The sequence below is a fragment of the Danio aesculapii genome, chromosome 13, assembly GCF_903798145.1.
Source record: "Danio aesculapii chromosome 13, fDanAes4.1, whole genome shotgun sequence".
NCBI classification, from domain to species: Eukaryota; Metazoa; Chordata; class Actinopteri; order Cypriniformes; family Danionidae; genus Danio; species Danio aesculapii.
The window spans coordinates 52,302,756-52,329,914 of NC_079447.1; the positions used below are offsets into that span (position 1 = coordinate 52,302,756).

Consider the following 27,159-nt stretch of genomic DNA (forward strand, 5'->3'; position numbering starts at 1 on the left):
GCAGTGTGCTTTGCCTGTAGGTTCCAAACGAGCCTAAAGCACTCAATTAATTTGATCAGGTGTGTTTAATTAGGGTTGGAATTACACTGTGCAGAGTTGCGGCCCTCCAGGAATTCAGTTTGAGACCTGTGCAATAGATTAATTAATAAGAAGCATTTAAAACACATTGGATCTATTGATGATGTATTAAATAAACCTTGTTCTTATTTGTTTCATTTATGTTTAAATAACACATATTGATCACAAAGTTTATTAGTTCAATTACGCTAAAAGAACGTAATACAAATGGATGGAAATTTTAACACAAATCTTAATTGTTAGGCCTAAACCTTCTTGTTTTTTTGAGTGTATGAAGGACAGAGCGAGCAGTTTTCTGCTAACAGTGTGTGAACTCTGTGCTCAGCAAGATGAGCTGATTGAAGAGGACATGCCAAGCTGAAAAGCTCATGGCCTCTCATGTGGCCTTTAAAAATAACAGGACAACGTAGCTGGACAGTGTGTGAACCTGGACCTAAAAAAAAAAATTTAAAAAGACACGTGACAATTTTTTTATTGAAGAAAATGTATGTGTGTGTGTGTGTGTATATTTTATTTCATTTAAATATATATCTGCATGAAACAGAAGTTAGTCCTTTTTTCTGACATTGTTATGTACAGCCGACTGAAACGGTCCTGAAATGAGAAAAAAATTTAGGCCAGTGTTCGATTTTATCCTTTGGTGACCATTGCTGGAAGAACAAGATGACCTTAAATGATTGATAGCACTGCCCTAAATGAGTAATAGTCTACGCCCTAAATGACTGATTGCCCTGCCTTAAATGACTGCTAACCCTGCCCCAAAGGTCTGATACCCCCACCTTAAAGGAATGATGACCCCACCCTAAAGAACTTATAACCCCACGTAAAGGACTGATAGCCCCGCCCTAAATGACTGATAGCCCCGCCCTAAATGGCTGAAAGCCCTGCCTTAAATGACTGCTAACCCGACCCCAAAGGTCTGATAGCCCCACCTTAAAGGAATGATGACCCCACCCTAAAGAACTTATAACCCCACCGTAAAGGACTGATAGCCCCGCCCTAAATGGCTGAAAGCCCTGCCTTAAATGACTGCTAACCCTGCCCCAAAGGTCTGATACCCCCCACCTTAAAGGAATGATGATCCCACCCTAAAGATCTTATAACCCCACGTAAAGGACTGATAGCCCCACCCTAAATGACTGATAGCCCCGCCCTAAATGGCTGAAAGCCCTGCCTTAAATGACTGCTAACCGTGCCACAAAGGACTGATAGCCCCACCTTAAAGGAATAATGACCCCACCCTAAAGAACTTATAACACCACCGTAAAGGACTGATTGCCCCGCCCTAAATGACTGATAGCCCCGCCCTAAATGGCTGAAAGCCCTGCCTTAAATGACTGCTAACCCTGCCCCAAAGGACTGATAGCTCCACCTTAAAGGAAGGATGACCTCACCCTAAAGAACTTATAACCCCACCATCCACCATAAAGGACTAATAACCCCACCTTAAATGACTAATAGTCCCAACCTAATTGACTGATAGCCCCACCTTAAATGACTGATAGCCCCGCCCTAAAGGAATGATAGCCCTGCCCTAAAGAACGGATAGCCCCGCCTTAAATGACTGATAGCCCCGCCCAAAAGGGCTGATAGGCCTGCCCTAGATCACTGATAGCTCCGCCCTAAAGACATTCCATGTGGCCAGAGGTGAAGAAAAGCCCTTCTGAGGGTGGAGGGAAGGTTATAGGATGAAAACTAAACAGTTTTATTTGACTCCACAGAAAACCAAAACCTGCTGTTTGGTTCATTTGCATGTTTGCTCTATTGTATTTATCTATGCTTGTAATTAGTTGATCATATTCTATGCAGATGCTCCTTTTTTCCAACAGCGTACAGGCCTAAAGCTGGAAACACGGCAAACTCTGCTTTCACAGATGACAAAGCTTTCTGTTTGCTCTGTAATCTGACTCAAAACAAGAGCAAAGCTTTGAAAAGGATCAAGCCCTGCAGCTCTTTCAACAAACAGACATCACCAGCGGATATGGATATGAAAGGATATGAAAGTGAAGGTTATATAAACTCACTTAGAGGCATATTAAATCATCTCAGCTGTAAAATAAAATTAGCTTATACAGACAGTTACTAAACATTCATTTAAAGTTAATTAGTGTGTCTGCTGAGCTAAAAAATGACTGTTACTATTGTGCTAATCTGTTTTAGGGATCCAACACAAGATGTGATAATACATTTGTACATCTCAACTCCATAATATCCTGAATCACATTCATTTATTTTAAGATATATGGTCTGCAAAAGAGGAAATATCCAGTGAGCGGCAGTTCTGTGGGCGCAAATTCCTCGTTGATGCCAGAGGTCAGAGGAGAATGGCCAGACTGGTTCCAGCTGATAGAAAGGCAACAGTAACTCAAATAAGCACTCGTTACAACCGAGGTCTGCAGAAGAGCATCTCTGAACACACAACACGTCCAACCTTGAGGCGGATGGGCTACAGCAGCAGAAGACCACACCGGGTGCCGCTCCTGTCAGCTAAGAACAGGAAACTGAGGCTACAATTCACACAGGCTCACCAGAACTGGACAATAGAAGATTGGAGAAACGTTGCCTGGTCTGATGAGTCTCCATTTCTGCTGACACATTCGGATGCTCGGCTCAGAATTTGGCATCAACAACATGAAAGCATTGATCCATCCTGCCTTGTATCAGCGGTTCAGGCTGGTGGTGGTGATTAAATGGTGTGGGGGAGATTTTCTTGGCACGCTTTGGGCTCATTAGTACCAATTGAGCATCTTATCAACTCCACAGCCTGCCTGAGTATTGCTGCTGACCATGTCCATCCCTTTATGAGCAGTGTCTCCATCTTCTGATGGCTACTTCCAGCTGGATAACACACCATGTCATAAAGCAACAATCATCTGAGACTGGTTTCTTGAACATGACAATGAATTCACTGTACTCAAATGGCCTCCACAGTCACCAGAGCTCAATCCAATAGAGCACCCTTGAGATGTGCTGGATCTATGTTTGAATCTATTCCACAAAGGATTAAGGCAGTTCTGAAGGCAAAAAGGGTCCAACCTGGTACAAGTAAGGTGTACCTAATAAAGTGGCCGGTGAGTGTATGTCACCTATAATTGCGAGTACGCTTTCATTTTTGGGTGAACTATCGATGTAAGCATGCTTCTACTTAATGCAATTTTGTTTTCTCTAGTTCCACTTTAAAAATCGACAAACCAAAAAGTAGATATCAAACATCATGCTGCGTGTTGTTACTAGAGGCAGTGTTCATACACCCACAGTACACCCTTCATTCATGCACTTCAAAGCATATTTATCAGGCCAAAAGGACAAGTTACAGCTTCTAGAACAGCATAATGGTAATGATTCAGAGACAAACATCTTTGATCATTTGTTCAGACAGACGGTATTCAGATGCCAGCTGTGGATATTTTGTGTTTGAGGACTCTGAGATCCTCAAATCTTTATCTGCATTCACACTGTCAGTCTTCCTGCATGTGACCACATCAGATGTCTTCGGTGCATCTGTTTACGCTTCAGCTCATATCTGATGTCTGTGTTTACATTCATCTCCAAGCCCAAAAGGATTTAAGTCATTCAATGTGAGCGCAAATATGATATTTAGATATTTCATCCTTTATAAAGTATAACCAGCATACATTACTTAATTAAATGAAAAAACAAAAGCATTTTTTCAACTACTGCAATCATTAGCTGTGGACCAGACCTAGACGGCCAAAAACTTCAAGTTGAGCAGAAAATTTACATAAAGGTGAACAAAATCCTGCAAGAAAAACTAGAACAAAAACTAGCCTAGAGCGCCATCTGCTGTTAAAAACTAGCCTAGAGTGACACATGCTGTTAAAAACTAGCCTAGAGCGCCATCTGCTGTTAAAAACTAGCCTAGAGTGCCACATGCTGTTAAAAACTAGCCTAGAGCGCCATCTGCTGTTTAAAAACTAGCCTAGAGCACCATCTGCTGTTAAACACTAGCCTAGAGCGCCATCTGCTGTTAAAAACTAGTCTAGAGCACCGGCTACTGTTAAGAACAAGCCTAAAGCGCAATCTTCTGTTAAAAACTAGCCTAGAGCGCCATCTACTGTTAAAAACAAGCCTAGAGCACCGCTTGCTACTGTTAAAAACTAGTCTAGAGCACCAGCTACTGTTGAGAACAAGCCTAGAGCACCATCCACTGTTAAAATCTAGCCTAGAGAGACATTTACTGTTAAAAACTAGCCTAGAGCAACATCTGCTGTTAAAAACTAACCTAGAGCGCCATCTGCTGTTTAAAAATTAGCCTAGAGCGCCATCTGCTGTTAAAAACTAGCCTAGAACACCAGCTACTGTTTAAAACTAGCCTAGAGCACCATCTACTGTTAAAAACAAGCCTAGAGCACCATCTGCTGTTAAAAACTAGCCTAGAGCACCATCTACTGTTAAAAACTAGCCTAGAGCGCCATCTACTGTTAAAAACTAGCCTAGAGCGCCATCTACTGTTAAAAACAAGCCTAGAGCATCATCTGCTGTTAAAAACTAGCCTAGAGCGCCATCTGCTGTTAAAAACTAGCCTAGAGCGCCATCTACTGTTAAAAACTAGCCTCTAGCGCCATCTGTTGTTAAAAACTAGCCTAGAGCACCAGCTACTGTTAAAAACTAGCCTAGAGCGCCATCTGCTGTTAAAAACTAGCCTAGAGCGCCATCTACTGTTAAAAACTAGTCTAGAGCACCAGCTACGGTTAAAAACTAGCCTAGTGCACCATCCACTGTTAAAAACTAGCCTTGAGCACCATCTGCTGTTAAAAACTCACCTAGAGAACCGTCTGATGTTAAAAACTAAAGAAATGATTCCCTAATTAATGCAGCAATGTTTGCCTCAGTCCTATTGTATAAGATTAAAATCCACATGTGGCTCAGAACGGATACAAAAAATTGGATCTTGTTTGAATTTTTGTGCGTTTACATGTGTGCAACAAATTCCAATCTTAATGTTGTTGTTTTTTGTGCCAATCTAAACACAAAGACCTGCAAACAACCGATGAAAATTTACACTGAACTGCAACCTCTGATTGGTTGGATTTAAAACTGGATCCTTCCAAAGAAGAGACCCGAGGGCTGAAAAATATAAACATGACTCCAAACATCAGCCCTAAGAGAGTGAATTCTGGGCAAAGCATCTCCGTGCACCCTGCATGATCATGAGGGAACAGGCCCGCAGCCACCAGCACCTCTTGCCCAGCGGCTCGCGTGAGACTGACAGCGGCAGGTGCTCCTGCACGTCCCCACGCTACCTGTCAGCAAGTTTTATGAAGCCAAGCATTATTTAACACGTTCTTCAGCTATGCCCCAGATATCAATATTTTAGACATGTTTTTGTGAGCCATGCGGGCCGTCAGGGAGGCTGGGCATGAGTGGTTTGCAAGAATAAAGAGTTACAGCACATAGTTAGAGCATTCCTGCATGCTGGAGAAGTGAATTAGCAACAGTCGTGATGGTTTGGGTACTTATCAAGACTCTGCACAAATACAGTTTACTGGAGAATCACTTTACATGTGTAATTTGATTCAGTGAGTTGTTTTTAGAGACTCACCCTGAACATATTTGATTCAGTGAGTTGTTTACTGGAGACTCACACTGAACATATTTGATTCAGTGAGTTGTTTACTGGAGACTCGCTCTGAACATATCGTTTGATTCAGTGAGTTGTTTAGTGTAGACTCACTCTAAATGGATCATTTGATTCAGTGAGTTGTTTACTGGAGACTCATTCTGAACATATCAATTGATTCAGTGAGCTGTTTACTGGAGACTCACTCTGAATGGATCCTTTAATTTAATTACTGTATGCATTCAAAGTGAGTCTCAAGTAAACAACTCATTTACTAGAGACTCACTTTGAATGCATACAGTAATTTGATTCGGTGAGTTGTTTACTGGAGACTCATTCTGAATAGATCATTTGGATCAGTGAGTTGTTAATTGGAGAATCACTCTGAACATATCATTTGATTCAGTGAGTTGTTTAGTGGAGACTCACTCTAAATGGATCATTTGATTCAGTGAGTTGTTTACTGGAGACTCACTCCAAATTGATTGTTTGATTCAGTGAGTTGTTCACTGGAGACTCACTCTGAACATATAATTTGATTCAGTGAGTTGTTTAGTGAAGACTCACTGTAAATGGATCATATGATTAAGTGAGTTGTTTACTGGAGACTCTCTCTGAACATATCATTTGATTCAATGAGATGTTTACTGGAGATTCATTCTGAACATATCATTTGATTCAGTGAGTTGTTTACTGGAGACTCGCTCTGAACATATCATTTGATTAATTGAGTTGTTTACTGGAGACTTACTCTGAACATATAATTTGATTCAGTGAGTTGTTTAGTGGAGACTCACTCTGAACATATTTGATTCAGTGAGTTGTTTACTGGAGACTCGCTCTGAACATATCATTTGATTCATTGAGTTGTTAACTGGAGATTCATTCTGAACATATCATTTGATTCATTGAGTTGTTAACTGGAGATTCATTCTGAACATATCATATGATTCATTGAGTTGTTTACTGGAGATTCACTCTGAATGGCTCAGTTGATTCACTGAGTTGTTTACTGGAGATTCATTCTGAACACATCATTTGATTCATTGAGTTGTTTACTGGAGATTCACTCTGAATGGCTCAGTTGATTCACTGAGTTGTTTACTGGAGATTCATTCTGAACATATCATTTGATTCAAATGATATCATTTGTCCAGTGCTGGACTCTGTGACATGTAACATCCCTGACTTTTAATGTCACCTTAAACTGAACATGCAGCTGAGCCAAGCATATTAATAATCTACAGCAGAGAGTGTGTCCAACATTCATGTTTGCAAAGAAGCACAACAGAATTTCAGACACAGCATTGCAAGAAAATGTGCACCTAAAAGCTGTGATGTGATGCAATGATTCAAAATGGTGTGTACAGAGACTAACCATTGTGATTAGTGAAGTAAAGCAAGAACCAGTCAACAACCCTCAGGACTGCACTGTTCAGTGTTAAATACTATAGATATGGATAAAGACTGAACGATTAACCCTCCTGGGGAATCATTCAAACGTTTCCCAAGTTTATCAGAGCAGGGACATTTTCATAGAATGTCCTATAATGAGTCTTATTTCTTTTAGTTTGGCTGGAATAAAAATAAATATCTGCTGAGGTCAATATTATTAACCCACTTAAGATATTAAGTTATATATTGCCTAATTACCCTAGTTAAGCCTTTAAATGTCACTTTAAGCTGTATAGAAGTGTCTTGAAGAATATCTAGTCTAATATTATTTACAGTCATCATGACAAAGAGAATATAAATCAGTTATTAGAGATGAGTTATTAAACTATTATGATAGGAAATGTGTTGAAATAAATCTTCTCTCTATTAAAGTCACTTGTAAAATATTTGTAAAAGTGTTAGTGTGTCACAGGAGGGCTAATAATATTTGTCTTGAACTGTATGAAGATGAGAGTCTTTGACAGGCACAGACCTGCCGATGCGCAGCTGCAGTTAAACCTCTGCGTGACCTAAAGCTCAACATCTCCCTGACTCCAGATCAGTTAAAATCTGACGTTTACAAAACCCTGCCACAAACACAATATGCAAAAATATGTGTGTTATATATATACACACAGTTGAAACCCTCTGAATTGAAGATCCCCCCCCCCCCCCCCGTTTTTACCAATTTCTGTTTAACAGAGAGCATATTTCTTAAACACATTTATAATAATAGTTTTAATAACTCATCTCTAATTACTGATTTATTTTCTCTTTGTCATGATGACAGTAAATAATATTAGACTAGATATTCTTCAAGACACTAGTATACAGCTTAAAGTGACATTTAAAGGCTTAACTAGGTTAATTAGGGTAACTAGGCAGGTTTAAGGGGCTAATAATATTGACCTTAAAATGCATCATAAAAATTTAAAAACTGCTTTTATTCTAGCCGAAATAAAACAAATAAGACTTTCTCCAGAAGAAAAAATATTATCAGACATACTGTGAACATTTCCTTGCTTTGTTAAACATCGTTTGGGAAATATTTAAAAAAGAAACAAATATATACATACAAATAAACTGTATATTTAAACTGTTTACTGACTATTAATCACCAATTAATCTAAAATTATCCCATTTAATCCAATTTAAAAGTTTGAACTTATATAATAAATGTTTACTGTGTTTATATATTTAAAAATACACATATTAATCAGGGGTCGCCACAGCGGAATGAACCACCAACTTATCCAGCATATGTTTTACGCAGCGGATGCCCTTCCAGCCGCAACCCAGTACTGGGAAACACCCATACACACTCATTCACACACACACACTCATACACTACAGCCAATTTAGTTCATCAATTCCCCTATAGCACATGTCTTTGGGCTGTGGAAACCGGAGCACCTGGAGGAAATCCACACCAACACGGGGAGAACATGCAAACTCCACACAGAAACTCCAACTGACCCAGCCTGGACTCGAACTAGTGACCTTCTTGCTGTGAGGCGATTGTGCTACCCACTGTGCCACCGTGCCTCCCCATTTGACAAAATATGTACTATATATATACTATATATTCTAAATGATAAATCTAGATGTTCACACGTTTGTTTTCATGGCATTTTGTATTTATAGTTATGTAATAAACATAGGCAGAACACCCTAGTAAAACAACCATTTAGCAGCTGCATGCCCAAAATATAAATCTGTAGAAATTCAGAATATATGTGTGTGTGTGTGTGTGTGTGTGTGTGTGTGTGTGTACTGTGTATATTTATTATGCAACACACTAACAGCCACTTAGCAACTGTGTACCTAACTGTGCATACCTACCTAGCAACAAAATCATTGTGTGTATGTGTGTGTGTGTGCGTGTGTGTGTGTGTGTGTGTGTGTCATTCAGTAATGTGCTTTCCTGCAGGAACATTTCCCCTGATTTAATAAAGCACCGTGCCGTGTGCCAGAATGGTCAATTATGAGATTTTCTGAGTAACTTCATTGTGCGTTTGATTTATTAAAGACATCATTTCAGTATCAACACGCAGAGGCTGAAGCTGGAAAATATTCCAGTCATTACAAACACAAGATCTGTCTTGCATGCTTCACTCAATTCACGCAAATTAACCATGTGTAAAAAAATGCGTTTGTATTTACATCAGATTTTATTAATTATTTTATTCAGTCCCTTTATTCATCAGGGGTCGCCACAGCGGAATGAACCGCCAACTATTCCAGCATATGTTTTACACAGCTGATGCCCTTCCAGCAGCAACCCAGTGCTGGGAAACACCCATACACACTCATTAGCACACACATTCATACACTACAGTCAATTTAGTTCTCCAATTCCCCTATAGCGCATGTGTTTGGACTGTGGGGGAAACCGGAGCACCCAGAGGAAACCCACGTCAACACGGGGAGAACATGCAAACTCCACACAGAAACGCCAACTGGTCCAGCCGGGGCTCAAACCATTGACCTTCTTGCTGTGAGGCGGCAGTGCTAACCTCTGAGCCACCATGTCACCCTTCATGTCAAACTTCTGCACAGAAATAGCATCCCCAGATTCTGTCTGGCCCAGCTAATGTGTTCAGAAATAGCTTTTTTACCTTCATTCTCCACGTCAACGCCCATAAATGATTAAATACACTGTATAATTAGACTTAATGTGGACTGTTTGGTGGCTGTACTTTGAATTCTGTAGAAGTCACTGTTAAAGATGCACAAAAACAGTAGGTTTTGTGTGTGTGTGTGTGTGTGTGTGTGTTTTAAATCATATATACTCAGTGGTGGAAAGAGTACTGAATAATCAGACTCAAGTAAAAGTACCAGTACTTGCTTAAAAATGTAGTGCAAGTAGAGTAAAAGTATCTGTTGTCAATATTACTCAAAGTATGAGTAAAGAGTAGCCCTTTAAAAGTACTCAAGAGTAGTGAGTATCACGCTGTTAAAAGCTGATGTGTTTACATGTGGATTTGTGGATGTGTGTAAACGTAACATTCTGTAGTGCATTTAGTGATTGCCAGAAGACGTTATGATTAGGTTAGATTTAGGTTGTGACATCAGGGGACTAAAATTCAACGTCTAGCCAGCATCTTAGGACAATCTTATTTTGATATCCAATAATGACGTTGATATTCGGTCGATTTTAGGTTGTTAGAAAGTAACCAAAATCCAACGTCGACCCAACATCGAAAATCAACATCATATTGATGTCAAATGCTGACATTTATTCGTCAGGTATGGCAACCAAAATCTAACGTCTGATAAATGTCAATAATGGGAACGTCCACACAACGTCAAGCTGTTACATCATTAGACATTGATATTTGGTTGGTTTTAGGTTAGACGTTGGACATTGACGTTGGCCTAGCTCGATTTTCATCTCCAAACAAAATGCAACATCCCCATGATGTTGAGGTACAACGTCAATCTGACGTCCTGTTGACATCTTGTGCCTGCTGGTTGTTTAAGGCCATTTTGGTCATCATACAGTAAACATCCGTCATCTTCTCATCAGTGACATGCATCTAAACCAGGGGTGTCCAAACTCGGTCCTGGAGGGCCGGTATCCAGCAGATTTTAGCTCCAACTTGCCTCAACACACCTGCACGGATGTTTCTGGAAAGACTAGTAAGTGCTTGATTAGCTAGCCCAGGTGTGTCTAATTGGGGTTGGAACTAAACTTTGCAGGACACCGGCCCTCCGGGACCGAGCTTGGACATGCCTGATCTAAACAGTCTCTGAGTTAATGCATGTTAAGACTTTGGACATCTTCTTGGACTCTTTTAATGCTTCCAAACAGTTTGCTGCAATTATAAATCGCCCATGTCTTGAGGTAGTTCATTATGATGTGATTTACCTTCTGTGTGTGATCTGATTGGACTCGCAGGACAGATTTTTCTAACTCCCATAGACAAGAACAAAGTAGTGACTGCAGGTTGAAGGAAAGTAATAGAGTAAAAGTACCGATACCACACTAAAAATGTACTCAAGAGAAAATAAAAGTACACATTTCCAAAACTACTTAGTAAATTACAATTACTGAGACAAAACTACTCAATTTACACCATTATATATACTACGTGTGCTTTCCATCCTCTTTTACAAAACGGTGAAATAAAAAGCAGTGTTGAGCAAACGTGAGCAAATGCGGGTTTGCAGATACAAGCAATTGGTGAAGTTTTGTTCCTCTCCGCTGTCGCCACTGGCTTGCATGATTCGGGATCTGTAGAGCTGCGCATCGATGGATTTGCTCTTCAGTGTTTGGACTTTCATTAGTGAAAATTAAACCACACTGAACTAAACTGAACTTAATCTCTGACAACTGGACTGACAGTTTCAGTTCACTATAATCTTCTATATTCAGCTGCTTTGACACAATCCACATTGTAAAAGCACTATAGGAATAAAGATGAGTTGAACTGAATTGAATTGAACAAGCCTGACCTCTAGTGGTCACACAATGAACTCCAAACAAAGGCATCAGTTGCATTGTGTTTCATGCTCTCTTCTCATGCATATCTAAGCAGAATATCTGTATGTATATCTAAGCTTTTATATCTGAGCTAAAACACTGTACAGAAAGACTAGTCAAGCCGAAATGAATGAATAAATTCATATTTAGGTAAAACAAGCTCAATGACACCTAAACCTTTATATACTGAGAAATAAGCAGTTGGATGTATCTCCAATAAGCATCTGATATAAGCAGCAGACTTAAATAAATCACACACTAGAAGTCCAGACTCACCTGAAAGTGCAGAATTATGGTCCATATTAATCCCAGTGTCAGCTTTGGGTTTCCATCTGTTATGTCGTCATTCCTGATGTTCACCAGTTTGACCTGGATAAATAATATGGTTATGTGGTTAAATACTGACAAATAATGCAATCATGAATACATAATGCACAAGGCTCGACACTGAAAAATCTTGAGGAAAGTGGTTGCAAACCTTTTATATGGGATGAATTTAATCAAACTAATTAAATGTAGTCATGTTCAACTTCATTTGTTTGGTTAAATTCAGCCCATATCAATTGTTTGCAACAAACTGCAATGACTGTTTTTTCATTAATTTGTTATGCTCCTGCAGGGAATACACAGAAATCACAGAGGTAAAATCAACGCTTTTTTTTGGACTCTTTCCATACACTTTGAGAGCTCATCGCCACTTTAGGATTCAACCGGTAACATTGGCCACATTTTAACTTACAGCATATTTACTACTATTTAATACTCAACTAAAGACTCTTAGCTTGTGCTAACTCCTTTTAACATGACATGCCATCATGTCAATATGGAGCAAAATCTCTGAGGAATATTTCCAGTACCTTGTTGAATCTATGCCACAAAGGATTAAGAGAGTTCTGAATTCAAAATGAGGTCTAAACGGGCGCTAGTAAGGTGTACCTAATAAAGTGGCCAAATAAAATGAGTATGTCACTATTTATTTTTCTTTTTATTTCCTTATTTTAATTCTTAAACTACACAAGATTTTGCAGATTATTTAAGAATTGAATACCTTGTAAAATAGAGTTTTTAAGGGCCTTAAATGTCTCAACTTTTACCGCTTTTTAAGACCCTGCGGACACCCTGTGCTTTGTTCTAAAGTCAATGCCTACTGTAGTTCACATTAAAAACACATTTTCATTTCTTTAAATGAACTGAAATCTGAATTTGACTAACAAAACACATAAAATATGACATTATTATAGGCTATATTTTAGATGCACGCTCTTTCAATTGCTGCTTAATCACAAGGGCATGATTTATTTGAGTTGATATTGAGTTGACTCTTTGAGTTGACTCTTCTTTATTATACTGCAACTCAGATGCATTTGTTTACTGGAATTAATCTATAATGCAATCAACTTCTAGATCATAAATAATTCCAAGAGCTATAAATCTATAACAAACAACATGCTGCTTATATCAGTGATGTAACAGAGTCAGTGTCTCACCACTAGAGGGCACCAGAGGACAGACTTTATCCTTAGGAACATGAAGAGTCTATTTATAATTTCTGACTCAAATAACCACATTTGAAGCATTGAGCATCTAGAAATAGTGACAAGCTGATCATTTTTATAGCTTATAAATGCAATACTGTATGCTTTTGCGTTCCACAAAAGGACAGCATCTTATCCATGACAAAAAATACCATTATATAAGTTCACAACAATATTAAAATAATTAATGTTATACCCTGTATTAATATTATACCCTGTATTATTATTATACCCTGTATTAATATTATACCCTGTATTAATATTATACCCTGTACTAATATTATACCCTGTACTAATATTATACCCTGTACTAATATTATACCCTGTATTAATATTATACCCTGTATTAATATTATACCCTGTACTAATATTATACTCTTTATTATTATACCCTTTATTAATATTATACCCTGTATTAATATTATACCCTGTATTAATATTATACCCTGTACTAATATTATACCCTGTACTAATATTATACCCTTTATTAATATTATACCCTGTACTAATATTATACCCTGTATTAATATTATACCCTGTACTAATATTATACCCTGTACTAATATTATACCCTTTATTAATATTATACCCTGTATTAATATTATACCCTTTATTAATATTATACCCTTTATTAATATTATACCCTGTATTAATATTATACCCTTTATTAATATTATACCCTGTATTAATATTATACCCTTTATTAATATTATACCCTGTATTAATATTATACCCTTTATTAATATTATACCCTGTATTAATATTATACCCTGTATTAATATTATACCCTTTATTAATATTATACCCTTTATTAATATTATACCCTGTATTAATATTATACCCTTTATTAATATTATACCCTGTACTAATATTATACCCTTTATTAATATTATACCCTGTATTAATATTATACCCTTTATTAATATTATACCCTGTATTAATATTATACCCTTTATTAATATTATACCCTTTATTAATATTATACCCTGTATTAATATTATACCCTTTATTAATATTATACCCTGTATTAATATTATACCCTTTATTAATATTATACCCTGTATTAATATTATACCCTTTATTAATATTATACCCTGTATTAATATTATACCCTGTATTAATATTATACCCTTTATTAATATTATACCCTTTATTAATATTATACCCTGTATTAATATTATACCCTTTATTAATATTATACCCTGTACTAATATTATACCCTTTATTAATATTATACCCTTTATTAATATTATACCCTTTATTAATATTATACCCTGTACTAATATTATACCCTTTATTAATATTATACCCTTTATTAATATTATACCCTGTATTAATATTATACCCTGTTTTAATATTATACCCTTTATTAATATTATACCCTGTATTAATATTATACCCTGTATTAATATTATACCCTGTACTAATATTATACCCTGTATTAATATTATACCCTGTATTAATATTATACCCTGTATTAATATTATACCCTGTATTGTATTAATATTATACCCTGAACTAATATTATACCCTGTATTAATATTATACCCTGTATTAATATTATACCCTGTATTAATATTATACCCTTTATTAATATTATACCCTGTATTAATATTATACCCTGTACTAATATTATACCCTGTACTAATATTATACCCTGTATTAATATTATACCCTGTATTAATATTATACCCTGTATTGTATTAATATTATACCCTGAACTAATATTATACCCTGTATTAATATTATACCCTGTATTAATATTATACCCTGTATTGTATTAATATTATACCCTGAACTAATATTATACCCTGTACTATTATACTCTGTATTAATATTATACCCTTTATTTTAATATTATTTATTATAAGAATAATCTTATAACAATAATCCTTCAGCTGTTCCACAAAATCTAATCACATTTATTCCTTTCTTCATTTATTAGCTTCAAACATCACTGAAATATATTTATAGTGTATTCAAGTCATTACAAACGAGAGATCGTGCACCATTATACATATATAGTAACATGTAAAGGGTGTTAAACAGACGACGATCTCAAATATTTCTGATTTCTGATGTCAAAGTCTTCTTCCTCCTCCGGTATCAGCTATCATCTTAAGCAGAACTGCTCATCTTTGTCGTTTAAAAGCATATTTAAAGATACAGCTCACCCAAATTGAAAACTACCTTATTTATTCTCCCTCTTTTGAACACAGAAGAAGATATTTTGAAGAATGATGGTTGACTTGCATGGTAGGAATATTAAAAAAAATCCACTATTGAAGTCAATGGGTAACAGCAACTATCATTCTTCGAAATATCTTCCTTTGTGTTTAACAGAAAGAAATTCAGCAAGTGAAGGATTTTTTATTTTTAGGTAAACTACCCCGTTAAAGGAGACCTATATTATGCCTGTTTTTACAAGATGTAAAATGCGTCTCTGATGTCTCTGGAGTGTGTGTGTGTGTGTGTGTGGAGTTTCAGCTCAAAATACCACACAGATAATGTTTTCTAACTCTCTGAGACTGACCCTTTTAGGCTTTGTGTGTGTGGTGTTTTGGTGACTGTCGCTTTAAAGAGATTGTGCTCTTTTCAAAAGAGGGCGGAGCTACAAATGCCTATACATCAGCATAGTGGCAAATTCAAAAACAAGACTGATGAGGGAGAGAAGGCACTAGTGGGCGGGGCTTTCCCCCTCTGATGACACGTACAAAGGGAGAGTGTCAATCAAAGTGTTTCTGCAGACTGTTTACATCAAGTCTGATTATAACACATACAATTAATACATGTTTACCATTAGAAGCAGGTTATATTAATACGCTCTAACCACACAAGTGTGTTTAAACCCCATATAAAAGTGATTTTTGCATAATAGGCCCTCTTTAAATGCATGAAATCCGATTATTTGTCTTACCTGGCGTCTTTTTAAGTAGTCGAGCGCGATCTGTACATTCTGGAGTCTGTGGAAGCGCATGCGGCCTTTCTCCCGCGGCTGTAAGGATGAGAGAGATGCAGACAAATAAATCATCAGTACAGATTCATCAGACAGAGAAGATCCTTCGACAGCAGGAACTCACCACACGGCCAGCAGAAACACACAGAGAAAAACATCTGCTGCGGGAGAGAGACTCACAGATGCATCTCAACTACTGTCTGACTATACCTTCACACAGCTCTGAGATCAGTTTGCAGGATGATGAAGAAGAAGAAGAACACAAAGCCAAACGCAGCGTCGGAGACACGGAGCAATAAAGCAGTGAGAGGACACATTATGCATGGGAATATATGCAAATTACATGAACAGTTTATTTCGGATTTCACAGATACAGTTGAAGTCAGAATTATTCGGCCTCCTGTGATTTATTTTTCAAATATTTCCCAACAGATTTAGAAAATTTTCACAGTATTCCTATAATATTTTTTCTTCTGGAGAAAGTCTTATTTGTTTTATTTCAGCTAGAATGAAAGCAGTTTTTAAATTCTTTAAAGCCATTTTAAGGTCAATATTATTAACCCCCTTCAGCAATATTAGTTTTGAATTAATGAACTAAATTGACAGAATAAACCACTGTTACACAATGACCTGCCTAATTACCCTAACTTTACCCTAATTACCCTAGTGAAGCCTTTAAATGTCACTTTAAGCTGTATACTGGTGTCTTAAAGAATATCTAGTCAAATATTATTTAGTTATCATGGCTAAGATAAAAGAAATCAGTTATTAGAAATGAGTTATTAAAACTATTATGTTTTATTTCAGCCAAAATAAAAGAAATAAGTCTTTACCCAGAATAAAAATGTATATATATTATAAGAAATACTATGAAAATGTCCTTGATCTGTTGAGAAATATTGAAAAAGAATAAATATTTTATAAAAACAAATATTATAAGCATATATGAACACATATATAACATTATAGCTTATATATTTGAACATATATGTATATATTTGTTATTCTAATGCTTGAAAATATATATACAAGCGTTTACATAGCATTTTCCTTTGGCTTAGTCCCTTATTTATCAACCTTCCTAATCTGCAACTGCCTCTCTGGCTATACCACTACCTGTACTCTCTCAAAAACAAAACCTTACATTACTAATGCTTTGCTCCTTAGACTTTACACACCTGAAACTCGCCTACAGCACTTATACACTGCTGCTCTATTAGTTGTGTAAATTGCTTCCTTGTCCTCATTTGTAAGTCGCTTTGAATAAAGGCGTCTGCTAAATGACTAAATGTAAATGTAAATCAAGGGTAGCCACTGCAGAATGAACCGCCAACTATTCCAGCATATGTTTTACACAGTGGATGCCCTTCCAAACACACATTCACGCTCACATTTACACACTCATACACTATAGCCAATTTAGTTGATCAATTCCCCTATAGCGCATGTGTTTGGACTTGTGGGGGAAACCAGAGCACCCGGAGGAAACCCACGCCAACATGGGGAGAACATGCAAACTCCACACAGAAATGCCAACTGGCCCAGCTGGGACTTAAACCAGTGACCTTTGTGCTGAGGCCACAATGCTAACCACTGAGCCACCGTGCTGCCCTATTTCCAAATATACGTTGCATATATGACATTTTTTATCTGTGAAAGTCAAATATGAACCTGTATCTCAGTTATTTTGCATATATTGTCATGTATCAGATTTCTACTTGGAACAGATGGAGAAGAAGAAGAAAAAATCTCCACTTTCCTGCTCAGATGGAGCTCCTGGATGAGCATTTCTCTAAGTCACTCATTAAAAGTGTGTGCAGATTAACAGAGAAATGAACACTATTGAGCAGATGATGGATGACTTATGGAGGATCAGCTTCCACAAAACTCTTTCCCCGAGTGAGACTGGAAGTAAAGGACTGATGGGTGTTTATGCTGTTGTTGTTGTTTTTACAGAATAATGGGAGGAGTCAATCCAAATAACCAAAAGAGGTTTCCATCACCATGTCACTTTGATTTAAAGGCACGTTTGCGAATTTGTGTATTCATTATGAGCATTATAGGACCCCATAAAACTAGCTGATGAACGCTAATGCTAATTTCGGTAACACAGAAAAAATGACTACTAAGCTAGCTAAAAGATGTCTTAAAACAATGTAAAAATGAATGTTAAAATAGCTTTGCGTTAGAACAGTTAGCGAGAGTGTGATCATAAACTGAGCTTGTCTGTTGACTATAGTGAGTGTATGGGTTAACCTGTTGATTAGTGAGCAGATGACTCACGTTTGGACTACAGTGAGTAGATGAGTTCAAATGTTGAGTGAGTTGGTGAATGTTGTGATCACCAGCAGTGTTGCTCTTGCATGAGTTTGCATGTTTACTAATGAGTTTAATTGTTCACTAGTGAGTGGACGAGTTTACTTGTTTACTATTGAGTTTTACTTCATGACCAGTGAGTAGGCAAGTTAACCTGTTGAATGAGTTCACCTGTTTACTAATGAGTTTACTTGTTGACTAGTGAGTGAACGAGTTCACTTGTTTACTATTGAGTTTTACTTTATGACCAGTGAGTAGGCAAGTTAACCTGTTTACTAATGAGTCTACTTGTTCATTTAGTCAATGGATGAGTTTACAGGTTTACTAATGAGTTTACTTGTTTACTAGTGAGTGGATGAGTTTACATGTTTACTAATGAGTTTACTTGTTGACTAGTGAGTGGATGAGTTTACATGTTTCACTAATGAGTTTACTTGTTCATTAGTGAATGGATGAGTTTACATGTTTACTAATGAGCTTAGTTGATGACCAGCATGTAGGCAACTTCACCTGTTTAATAATGAGTTTACTTGTTGACTAGTGAGTGGACAAGTTCACTTGTTTACTAATGAGTTTTACTTCATGGCCAGTGAGCAGGCAAGTTAGCCTGTTTACTCATGACTTTACTTGTTCATCAGTGAATGGATGAGTTTATTGGTTTATTAATGAGTTTACCTGTTCATTAGTGGGGGGATGTGTTTACATGTTTACTAATGAGTTTACTTGTTGACTAGTGAGCGGATGAGTTTACCTGTGAACTAATGAGTTTACTTGTTCACTAGTGAGTGGATGAGTTTACCTGTGAACTAATGAGTTTACTTGTTGACTAGTGAGTGGATGAGTTTACCTGTTAACTAATGAGTTTACTTGTTGACTAGTGAGTGGATGAGTTTACCTGTTAACTAATGAGTTTACTTGTTGACTAGTGAGTGGATGAGTTTACCCGTTTACTAATGAGTTTACTTGTTGACTAGTGAGTGGATGAGTTTACCTGTTTACTAATGGGTTTACTTGTTGACTAGTGACTGGATGAGTTTACATGTTTACTAATGAGTTTACTTGTTGACTAGTGAGTGGATGAGTTTACCCGTTTACTAATGAGTTTACTTGTTGACTAGTGAGTGGATGAGTTTACCTGTTAACTAATGAGTTTACTTGTTGACTAGTGAGTGGATGAGTTTACCTGTGAACTAATGAGTTTACTTGTTGACTAGTGAGTGGATGAGTTTACCTGTTAACTAATGAGTTTCCTTGTTGACTAGTGAGCGGATGAGTTTACCTGTTAACTAATGAGTTTACTTGTTGACTAGTGAGTGGATGAGTTTACCTGTTAACTAATGAGTTTACTTGTTGACTAGTGAGTGGATGAGTTTACCTGTTAACTAATGAGTTTACTTGTTGACTAGTGAGTGGATGAGTTTACCTGTTAACTAATGAGTTTACTTGTTGACTAGTGAGTGGATGAGTTTACCTGTGAACTAATGAGTTTACTTGTTGACTAGTGAGTGGATGAGTTTACCTGTTAACTAATGAGTTTACTTGTTGACTAGTGAGCGGATGAGTTTACCCGTTTACTAATGAGTTTACTTGTTGACTAGTGAGTGGATGAGTTTACCCGTTTACTAATGAGTTTACTTGTTGACTAGTGAGTGGATGAGTTTACATGTTTACTAATGAGTTTACTTGTTGACTAGTGACTGGATGAGTTTACCTGTTAACTAATGAGTTTACTTGTTGACTAGTGACTGGATGAGTTTACATGTTTACTAATGAGTTTACTTGTTGACTAGTGAGTGGATGAGTTTACCTGTTAACTAATGAGTTTAACTGTTGACTAGTGAGTGGATGAGTTTACCTGTTAACTAATGAGTTTACTTGTTCACTAGTGAGTGGATGAGTTTACCTGTTAACTAATGAGTTTACTTGTTGACTAGTGAGTGGATGAGTTTACCTGTTAACTAATGAGTTTACTTGTTGACTAGTGAGCGGATGAGTTTACCTGTTTACTAATGAGTTTACTTGTTGACTAGTGAGTGGATGAGTTTACATGTTTACTAATGAGTTTACTTGTTGACTAGTGAGTGGATGAGTTTACCTGTTAACTAATGAGTTTACTTGTTGACTAGTGAGTGGATGAGTTTACCTGTTAACTAATGAGTTTACTTGTTGACTAGTGAGTGGATGAGTTTACCCGTTTACTAATGAGTTTACTTGTTGACTAGTGAGTGGATGAGTTTACCCGTTTACTAATGAGTTTACTTGTTGACTAGTGAGTGGATGAGTTTACCCGTTTACTAATGAGTTTACTTGTTGACTAGTGAGTGGATGAGTTTACCTGTTAACTAATGAGTTTAACTGTTGACTAGTGAGTGGATGAGTTTACCTGTTAACTAATGAGTTTACTTGTTCACTAGTGAGTGGATGAGTTTACCTGTTAACTAATGAGTTTACTTGTTGACTTGTGAGTGGATGAGTTTACCTGTTAACTAATGAGTTTACTTGTTGACTAGTGACTGGATGAGTTTACCTGTTAACTAATGAGTTTACTTGTTGACTAGTGACTGGATGAGTTTACATGTTTACTAATGAGTTTACTTGTTGACTAGTGAGTGGATGAGTTTACATGTTTACTAATGAGTTTACTTGTTGACTAGTGAGTGGATGAGTTTACCTGTTAACTAATGAGTTTACTTGTTGACTAGTGACTGGATGAGTTTACATGTTTACTAATGAGTTTACTTGTTGACTAGTGAGTGGATGAGTTTACATGTTTACTAATGAGTTTACTTGTTGACTAGTGAGTGGATGAGTTTACATGTTTACTAATGAGTTTACTTGTTGACTAGTGAGTGGATGAGTTTACCTGTTTACTAATGAGTTTACTTGTTGACTAGTGAGCGGATGAGTTTACATGTTTACTAATGAGTTTACTTGTTGACTAGTGAGTGGATGAGTTTACCTGTTTACTAATGAGTTTACTTGTTGACTAGTGAGCGGATGAGTTTACCTGTTTACTAATGAGTTTCCTTGTTGACTAGTGAGCGGATGAGTTTACCTGTTTACTAATGAGTTTACTTGTTGACTAGTGAGTGGATGAGTTTACATGTTTACTAATGAGTTTACTTGTTGACTAGTGAGCGGATGAGTTTACCTGTTTACTAATGAGTTTACTTGTTGACTAGTGAGTGGATGAGTTTACATGTTTACTAATGAGTTTACTTGTTGACTAGTGAGCGGATGAGTTTACCTGTTTACTAATGAGTTTACTTGTTGACTAGTGAGCGGATGAGTTTACCTGTTTACTAATGAGTTTACTTGTTGACTAGTGAGCGGATGAGTTTACCTGTTTACTAATGAGTTTCCTTGTTGACTAGTGAGTGGATGAGTTTACAGGTTTACTAATGAGTTTACTTGTTCACTAGTGAGTGGATGAGTTTACATGTTTACTAATGAGTTTACTTGTTGACTAGTGAGTGGATGAGTTTACATGTTTACTAAAGAGTTTACTTGTTGACTAGTGAGTGGATGAGTTTACCTGTTAACTAATGAGTTTACTTGTTGACTAGTGAGTGGATGAGTTTACATGTTTACTAATGAGTTTACTTGTTGACTAGTGAGTGGATGAGTTTACATGTTTCACTAATGAGTTTACTTGTTCATTAGTGAATGGATGAGTTTACCTGTTAACTAATGAGTTTACTTGTTGACTAGTGAGTGGATGAGTTTACATGTTTCACTAATGAGTTTACTTGTTCATTAGTGAATGGATGAGTTTACATGTTTACTAATGAGCTTAGTTGATGACCAGCATATAGGCAACTTCACCTGTTTAATAATGAGTTTACTTGTTCACTAGTGAGTAGGCAAGTTCACCTGTTAACTAATGAGTTTACTTGTTGACTAGTGAGTGCATGAGTTCAACTGCTTACTAATGAGTTTACTCCATGACCAGTGAGTAGACAAGTTAACCTTTTTACCAATGAGTTTACTTGTTGACTAGTGAGTGGAAAAGTTTACTTGTTTACTAATGAGTTTTACTTCATGACCAGTGAGTAGGCAAGTTAGCCTGTTTACTAATGACTTTACTTGTTCACTAGTGAATGGATGAGTTTATTGGTTTATTAATGAGTTTACCTGTTCATTAGAGAGGGGATATGTTTACATGTTTACTAATGAGTTTACATGATCACCAATGAGTAGGCAAGTTAGCCTGTTTACTTATGAGTTTACTTGTTGACTAGTGAGCGGATGAGTTTACCTGTTTACTAATGAGTTTCCTTGTTGACTAGTGAGTGGATGAGTTTACCTGTTTACTAATGAGTTTCCTTGTTGACTAGTGAGTGGATGAGTTTACCTGTTTACTAATGAGTTTCCTTGTTGACTAGTGAGTGGATGAGTTTACCTGTTTACTAATGGGTTTACTTGTTGACTAGTGAGTGGATGAGTTTACCTGTTAACTAATGAGTTTACTTGTTGACTAGTGAGTGGATGAGTTTACCTGTGAACTAATGAGTTTACTTCTTGACTAGTGAGTGGATGAGTTTACCTATTTACTAATGAGTTTCCTTGTTGACTAGTGAGTGGATGAGTTTACCTGTTTACTAATGGGTTTACTTCAATAATCTAAAGTTTAAAATAATAATAGATTCTGAAACCTAAGTTTTTTAAACCGTTAGGGGTGTTTTATGTTTAATTTTATGGGGTTTTTAACACTCTCGAAGCAAAGCGGACTTAAATCAGGCCTTTAGTTCACAGTTCAAGCTTTTTATGTCTTGAGAAATGACCAAGCTGGCATTCTGGAGCACATCACAGCATCCCGCAGGGCGATATTTGCCAATCTAACCCATATGTTGGATGAATCCAACCTGGCTATCTGCTGAATTTTGCAAGGCTCAGTAAAGTCCTGCAGTCCACAGAGTTTGTCTCTCAGGTTAAGATCACAGCACGCTCTACATTAGTGGTGTTATTGAGGGGGCAGGAGGACCCGTGTCCACACATACCCCCTTATCCTCATCCTCATCATCATCATCATGACGAAGGGCACGTCCATGCTTCTCAACCGCACATGCGTCAGCCGCACTCACCAACCGCAACGTCTTCAGTAAATCACGCTCCCTTGGCTTACAGCGGGAGCACAGAGAGAGACACACACATACAGACATACACACACAGACACAGAGACACATGAGAGATGGACAGAAGAAGAAGATGAGCGGGACAGAAGACAACCATGAGAAGAAACGATGAGAACCATCTCAGAGCAGAGAGCGTTCTCACAGTAACTGGTGCTGGGAGGGTCACTTGGATACAGTATATACAGCTCCAAATCAGAAAAAGGTGGGACAGTATGAAAAAGTATGATTTACACATTTGCCTTTACTTGTATTTGATTGCAGACAGTGTGAACACAAAATATTTCATGTTTTCTCTGCTCAGCTTCATTTCAGTTGTAAATATGCATCCTTTCTTGTCATTCAGACCTGCAACACACTCCAAAAACAGTTGTGACAGGAGCAGTTTAGGGCTCGTAATCAGGTAAACTGGTGAAATAATGATGATGTGAACAACAGGTGATGTCAACAGGTGACTGATTTGGTACAAAAGCAGCATCCAAGAAAGGTCTAGTCCTTTAGGAGCAAAGATGGGCTGAGGATCGCCAGTTTGTCAACAAATATGTGAGAAAATGATTTTAAATGTTTAAACATAATGTTCCTCAATAGTAGAGAGGCAGACATTTGGATATTTCAGCTCCAACAGTGCAGAACATTATTAAAAGACTCGAGGAATCTGGAGGAACTTCAGTGCGTAAAGGACAAGAGCGCAAGCCTAAGCTGAACGACCATGATCTCCGATCCCTCAGGGGGCGCTGCATCAAGAATCCTCATTCATCTATAAGCAATATCACCACATGGGCTCAGGAATACTGCGGCAAACCTTTGTCAAGTACCACAATAGGTAGTTACATTCACAAATGCCAGTTAAAACTGTACTGTGCCAAAAAGGAAGCCCTATGTTAACAGTGTCCAGAAGCACTATTAACTTCCCTGGGCTCGTAGGTGTCTGGGATGGAGCATCACACAGTGGAAACGAGTACTGTGGTCAGATGAATAAGTATTTCAGGTATTTATTAGGAGAAACGGATGTTGTGAGCTCTGGACCAAAGTAGAAAAGGATCATCCAGACTTTTACCAGCAACAAGTCGAAAAGCCACGGTCATGGTATGGGGTTGGGTCAGTGCCCTTGCACTTCTGTGATGCTCCATTAATGCTGAAAGTACACAGAGATAATGGAGCACAATATGCTATCTTCTATTCCAGACACGCCCATGCATATTTCAACAATGCAAAACCAAATTCTGCACACATTACAGAGTCCTGCGGCGGAGGAAGAGGATACAGGTACTTGACTGGCCTGCCCGCAGTCCTGACCTGTCTCCAATAAAGAATGTGTGGCGCATTTTGCTACAAAGACCCCGTACTGTTGCGCACATTAAGACTTGTTTGCAGGAAGAATGGGACAACATTTCACCTGAAACTCTTCATCACTCGGTGTCTTCAGTCCCTAAATGTCTTTTAAGTGATGTGAGAAGGAATGGCAACATTACAGAGTGGTAAATGCTTTACTGATACAACTTTACTTGAAATGTGTTGCAAGAACCAAAATTGAAATATGAGTTTATTTAAACACAAAAACACTACAAATCATGAGCAGCACATTAAATAATGTCTGTTGTATTGTCTGCAATAAAATACAAATCAAAGTACATTTAGAAATCACTGCTTTCTTTTTTTATTTGCATTTTCCATACTGTCTCAGCTTTTTCTGACTTGAGGTTGTATTTATCTTAAGGAACACTTTTTTTTTGCAAATATTTACATCCACTATGTTTAAATCAGAATAAGAGAATGAGAATTGAGCACTAGTGTGTAAATAAGCAAAGACAGCTTCACATGTTACTCTATTAGCACCATTAGCTGCTGTAAAGGCTCGTTCACACCAAGCACGATAACTATAAAGATAATGATAAATACATCGTTGTGAATGTAAAACAACCGCAGAGTTCAGACCACGGCTATAATGATACAGAATAAATATCGATACGTTTTATTTTCCAGCTAATAATTGATGAAATACTGTCAGTCAGAAGCCATTGAAATATAAAACGCATGTGCACTTTAAAGCTAAAGGCAATATTGTGGAGAAGCTCTGCTTGATGTTAAAGCCTCTTTTTAAAGATATTTAAAGATAATGATCATCTAGAAAACAATTTATTATACCATGGAAAGCAATGATTTTTTTATTATTTAAAACTATCCACCCTAGCAAACTGAAATATAAAAATAACCTCAGGTGCGAGTATAGTTCCAGTGTCTTTGTGTTTCCACCTTTGAAAATGCTGGGGAAAATAATTAGCGTTGTTTTTATTCCACTACACTGTCATCAATAAATCCACTGATTAGATAGATTACACGAGCTGGATTCACTGGTCAGATGCGCTAGTAACACTGAGGACACCTGCTGGTTATAAGGAGAAATGCATGAAGTAAACTAAAAATAAACAGATCTTTATCGTTTGCTGGAGTGGACAAAAATATTCATTCATTCATTTCCCTTCGGCTTAATCCCTTATTTGGGGATTCCCAGTACTGGGAAACACCCATACACTCTCATTAACACACACTAATACACTACAGCTAATTTACTTCATCAATTCTCCTATAGTACATGTGTTTGGACTGTGGGGGAAACCGGAGCACTCGAAGGAAACCCACGCCAACACAGGGAGAACATGCAAACTCCACACAGAAACGCCAACTGGCCCAATCGGGGCTCAAACCAGCGATCTTCTTGCTGTGAGGCCACAGTGCTAACCACTGAGCCACCGTGTTGCAGACAACAGTATAGTTATTATTATATTTATAGATATCGTCTTTAATGTGAACGGGCCTTAAAGCATGAATGGACATTAAGTTTAGCAAAGCTGATCAGTGTGTGAGTGGACATTTAATCAGCCTGATGGATTAGCAACACACACACATACAAACGCACACACACACACACACACACACACACAGATGTGGACTGGTGTGGATGGTGAATCTACGAAGGCCCTTCATAATCAACCATGTGTTTCAGATATAAAAAAACATGAGCAGATACAGAGCAAAACTCACCAGAGTCTCGCCGGACAACACCTCCAGAAGGGAGATCAGGTTATGTCCATCCCGCAAATCCTCATACAGGTCATTCACGTGCTTTCGGACCTGCAACAAACAAAGGAGAGAAGCTTTTATTGTGACGCGGTTCTTAGAGATACGGAATATTAAATGAGAAAACAGTGGGCGTGGCTTGTTTTATTCTACTGCGAGCTGATTGGATGTAGTAAAGTATGCAAAGATGGGGAAAAGGGTTTGGGGAGAGTTATTACAACCTAAAAGACTCCTCCAGCTCACCATTTCTGTTTGCTGTCAAAACTGACATCTGTCATGTTCAAGAAACCAGTCTGAGATGATTGGCGCTTTATGACATGGTGCGTTATCCTGCTGGAAGTAGCCATCAGAAGATGGAGACACTGTGCTCATAAAGGGATGGACATGGTCAGCAACAATACTCAGGTAGGCTGTGGTGTTGACACGATGCTCAATTGGTACTAATGGACCCAAAGTGTGCCAAGAAAATCTCCCCCACACCATTACACGACAACCACCAGCCTGAACCGCTGATACAAGGCAGGATGGATCCATGCTTTCATGTTGTTGACGCCAAATTCTAA

General features: G+C 37.5%; 1 protein-coding gene across 1 annotated transcript in view; it reads right to left on the bottom strand.

The window, feature by feature from the left end:
- The window catches only part of dst (dystonin), a 360,347-nt gene that overhangs the window by 274,934 nt on the left and 58,254 nt on the right, over nucleotides 1–27,159 (bottom strand). Inside the window, exons 6-9 of the mRNA XM_056470777.1 lie at nucleotides 26,561–26,650; nucleotides 23,387–23,506; nucleotides 16,032–16,109; nucleotides 11,856–11,948 (exon numbers count right to left, since the gene is read on the bottom strand). Of these exons, the coding sequence (XP_056326752.1) occupies nucleotides 11,856–11,948; nucleotides 16,032–16,109; nucleotides 23,387–23,506; nucleotides 26,561–26,650 (381 nt within the window). The remainder of the gene's footprint in view (nucleotides 1–11,855; nucleotides 11,949–16,031; nucleotides 16,110–23,386; nucleotides 23,507–26,560; nucleotides 26,651–27,159) is intronic.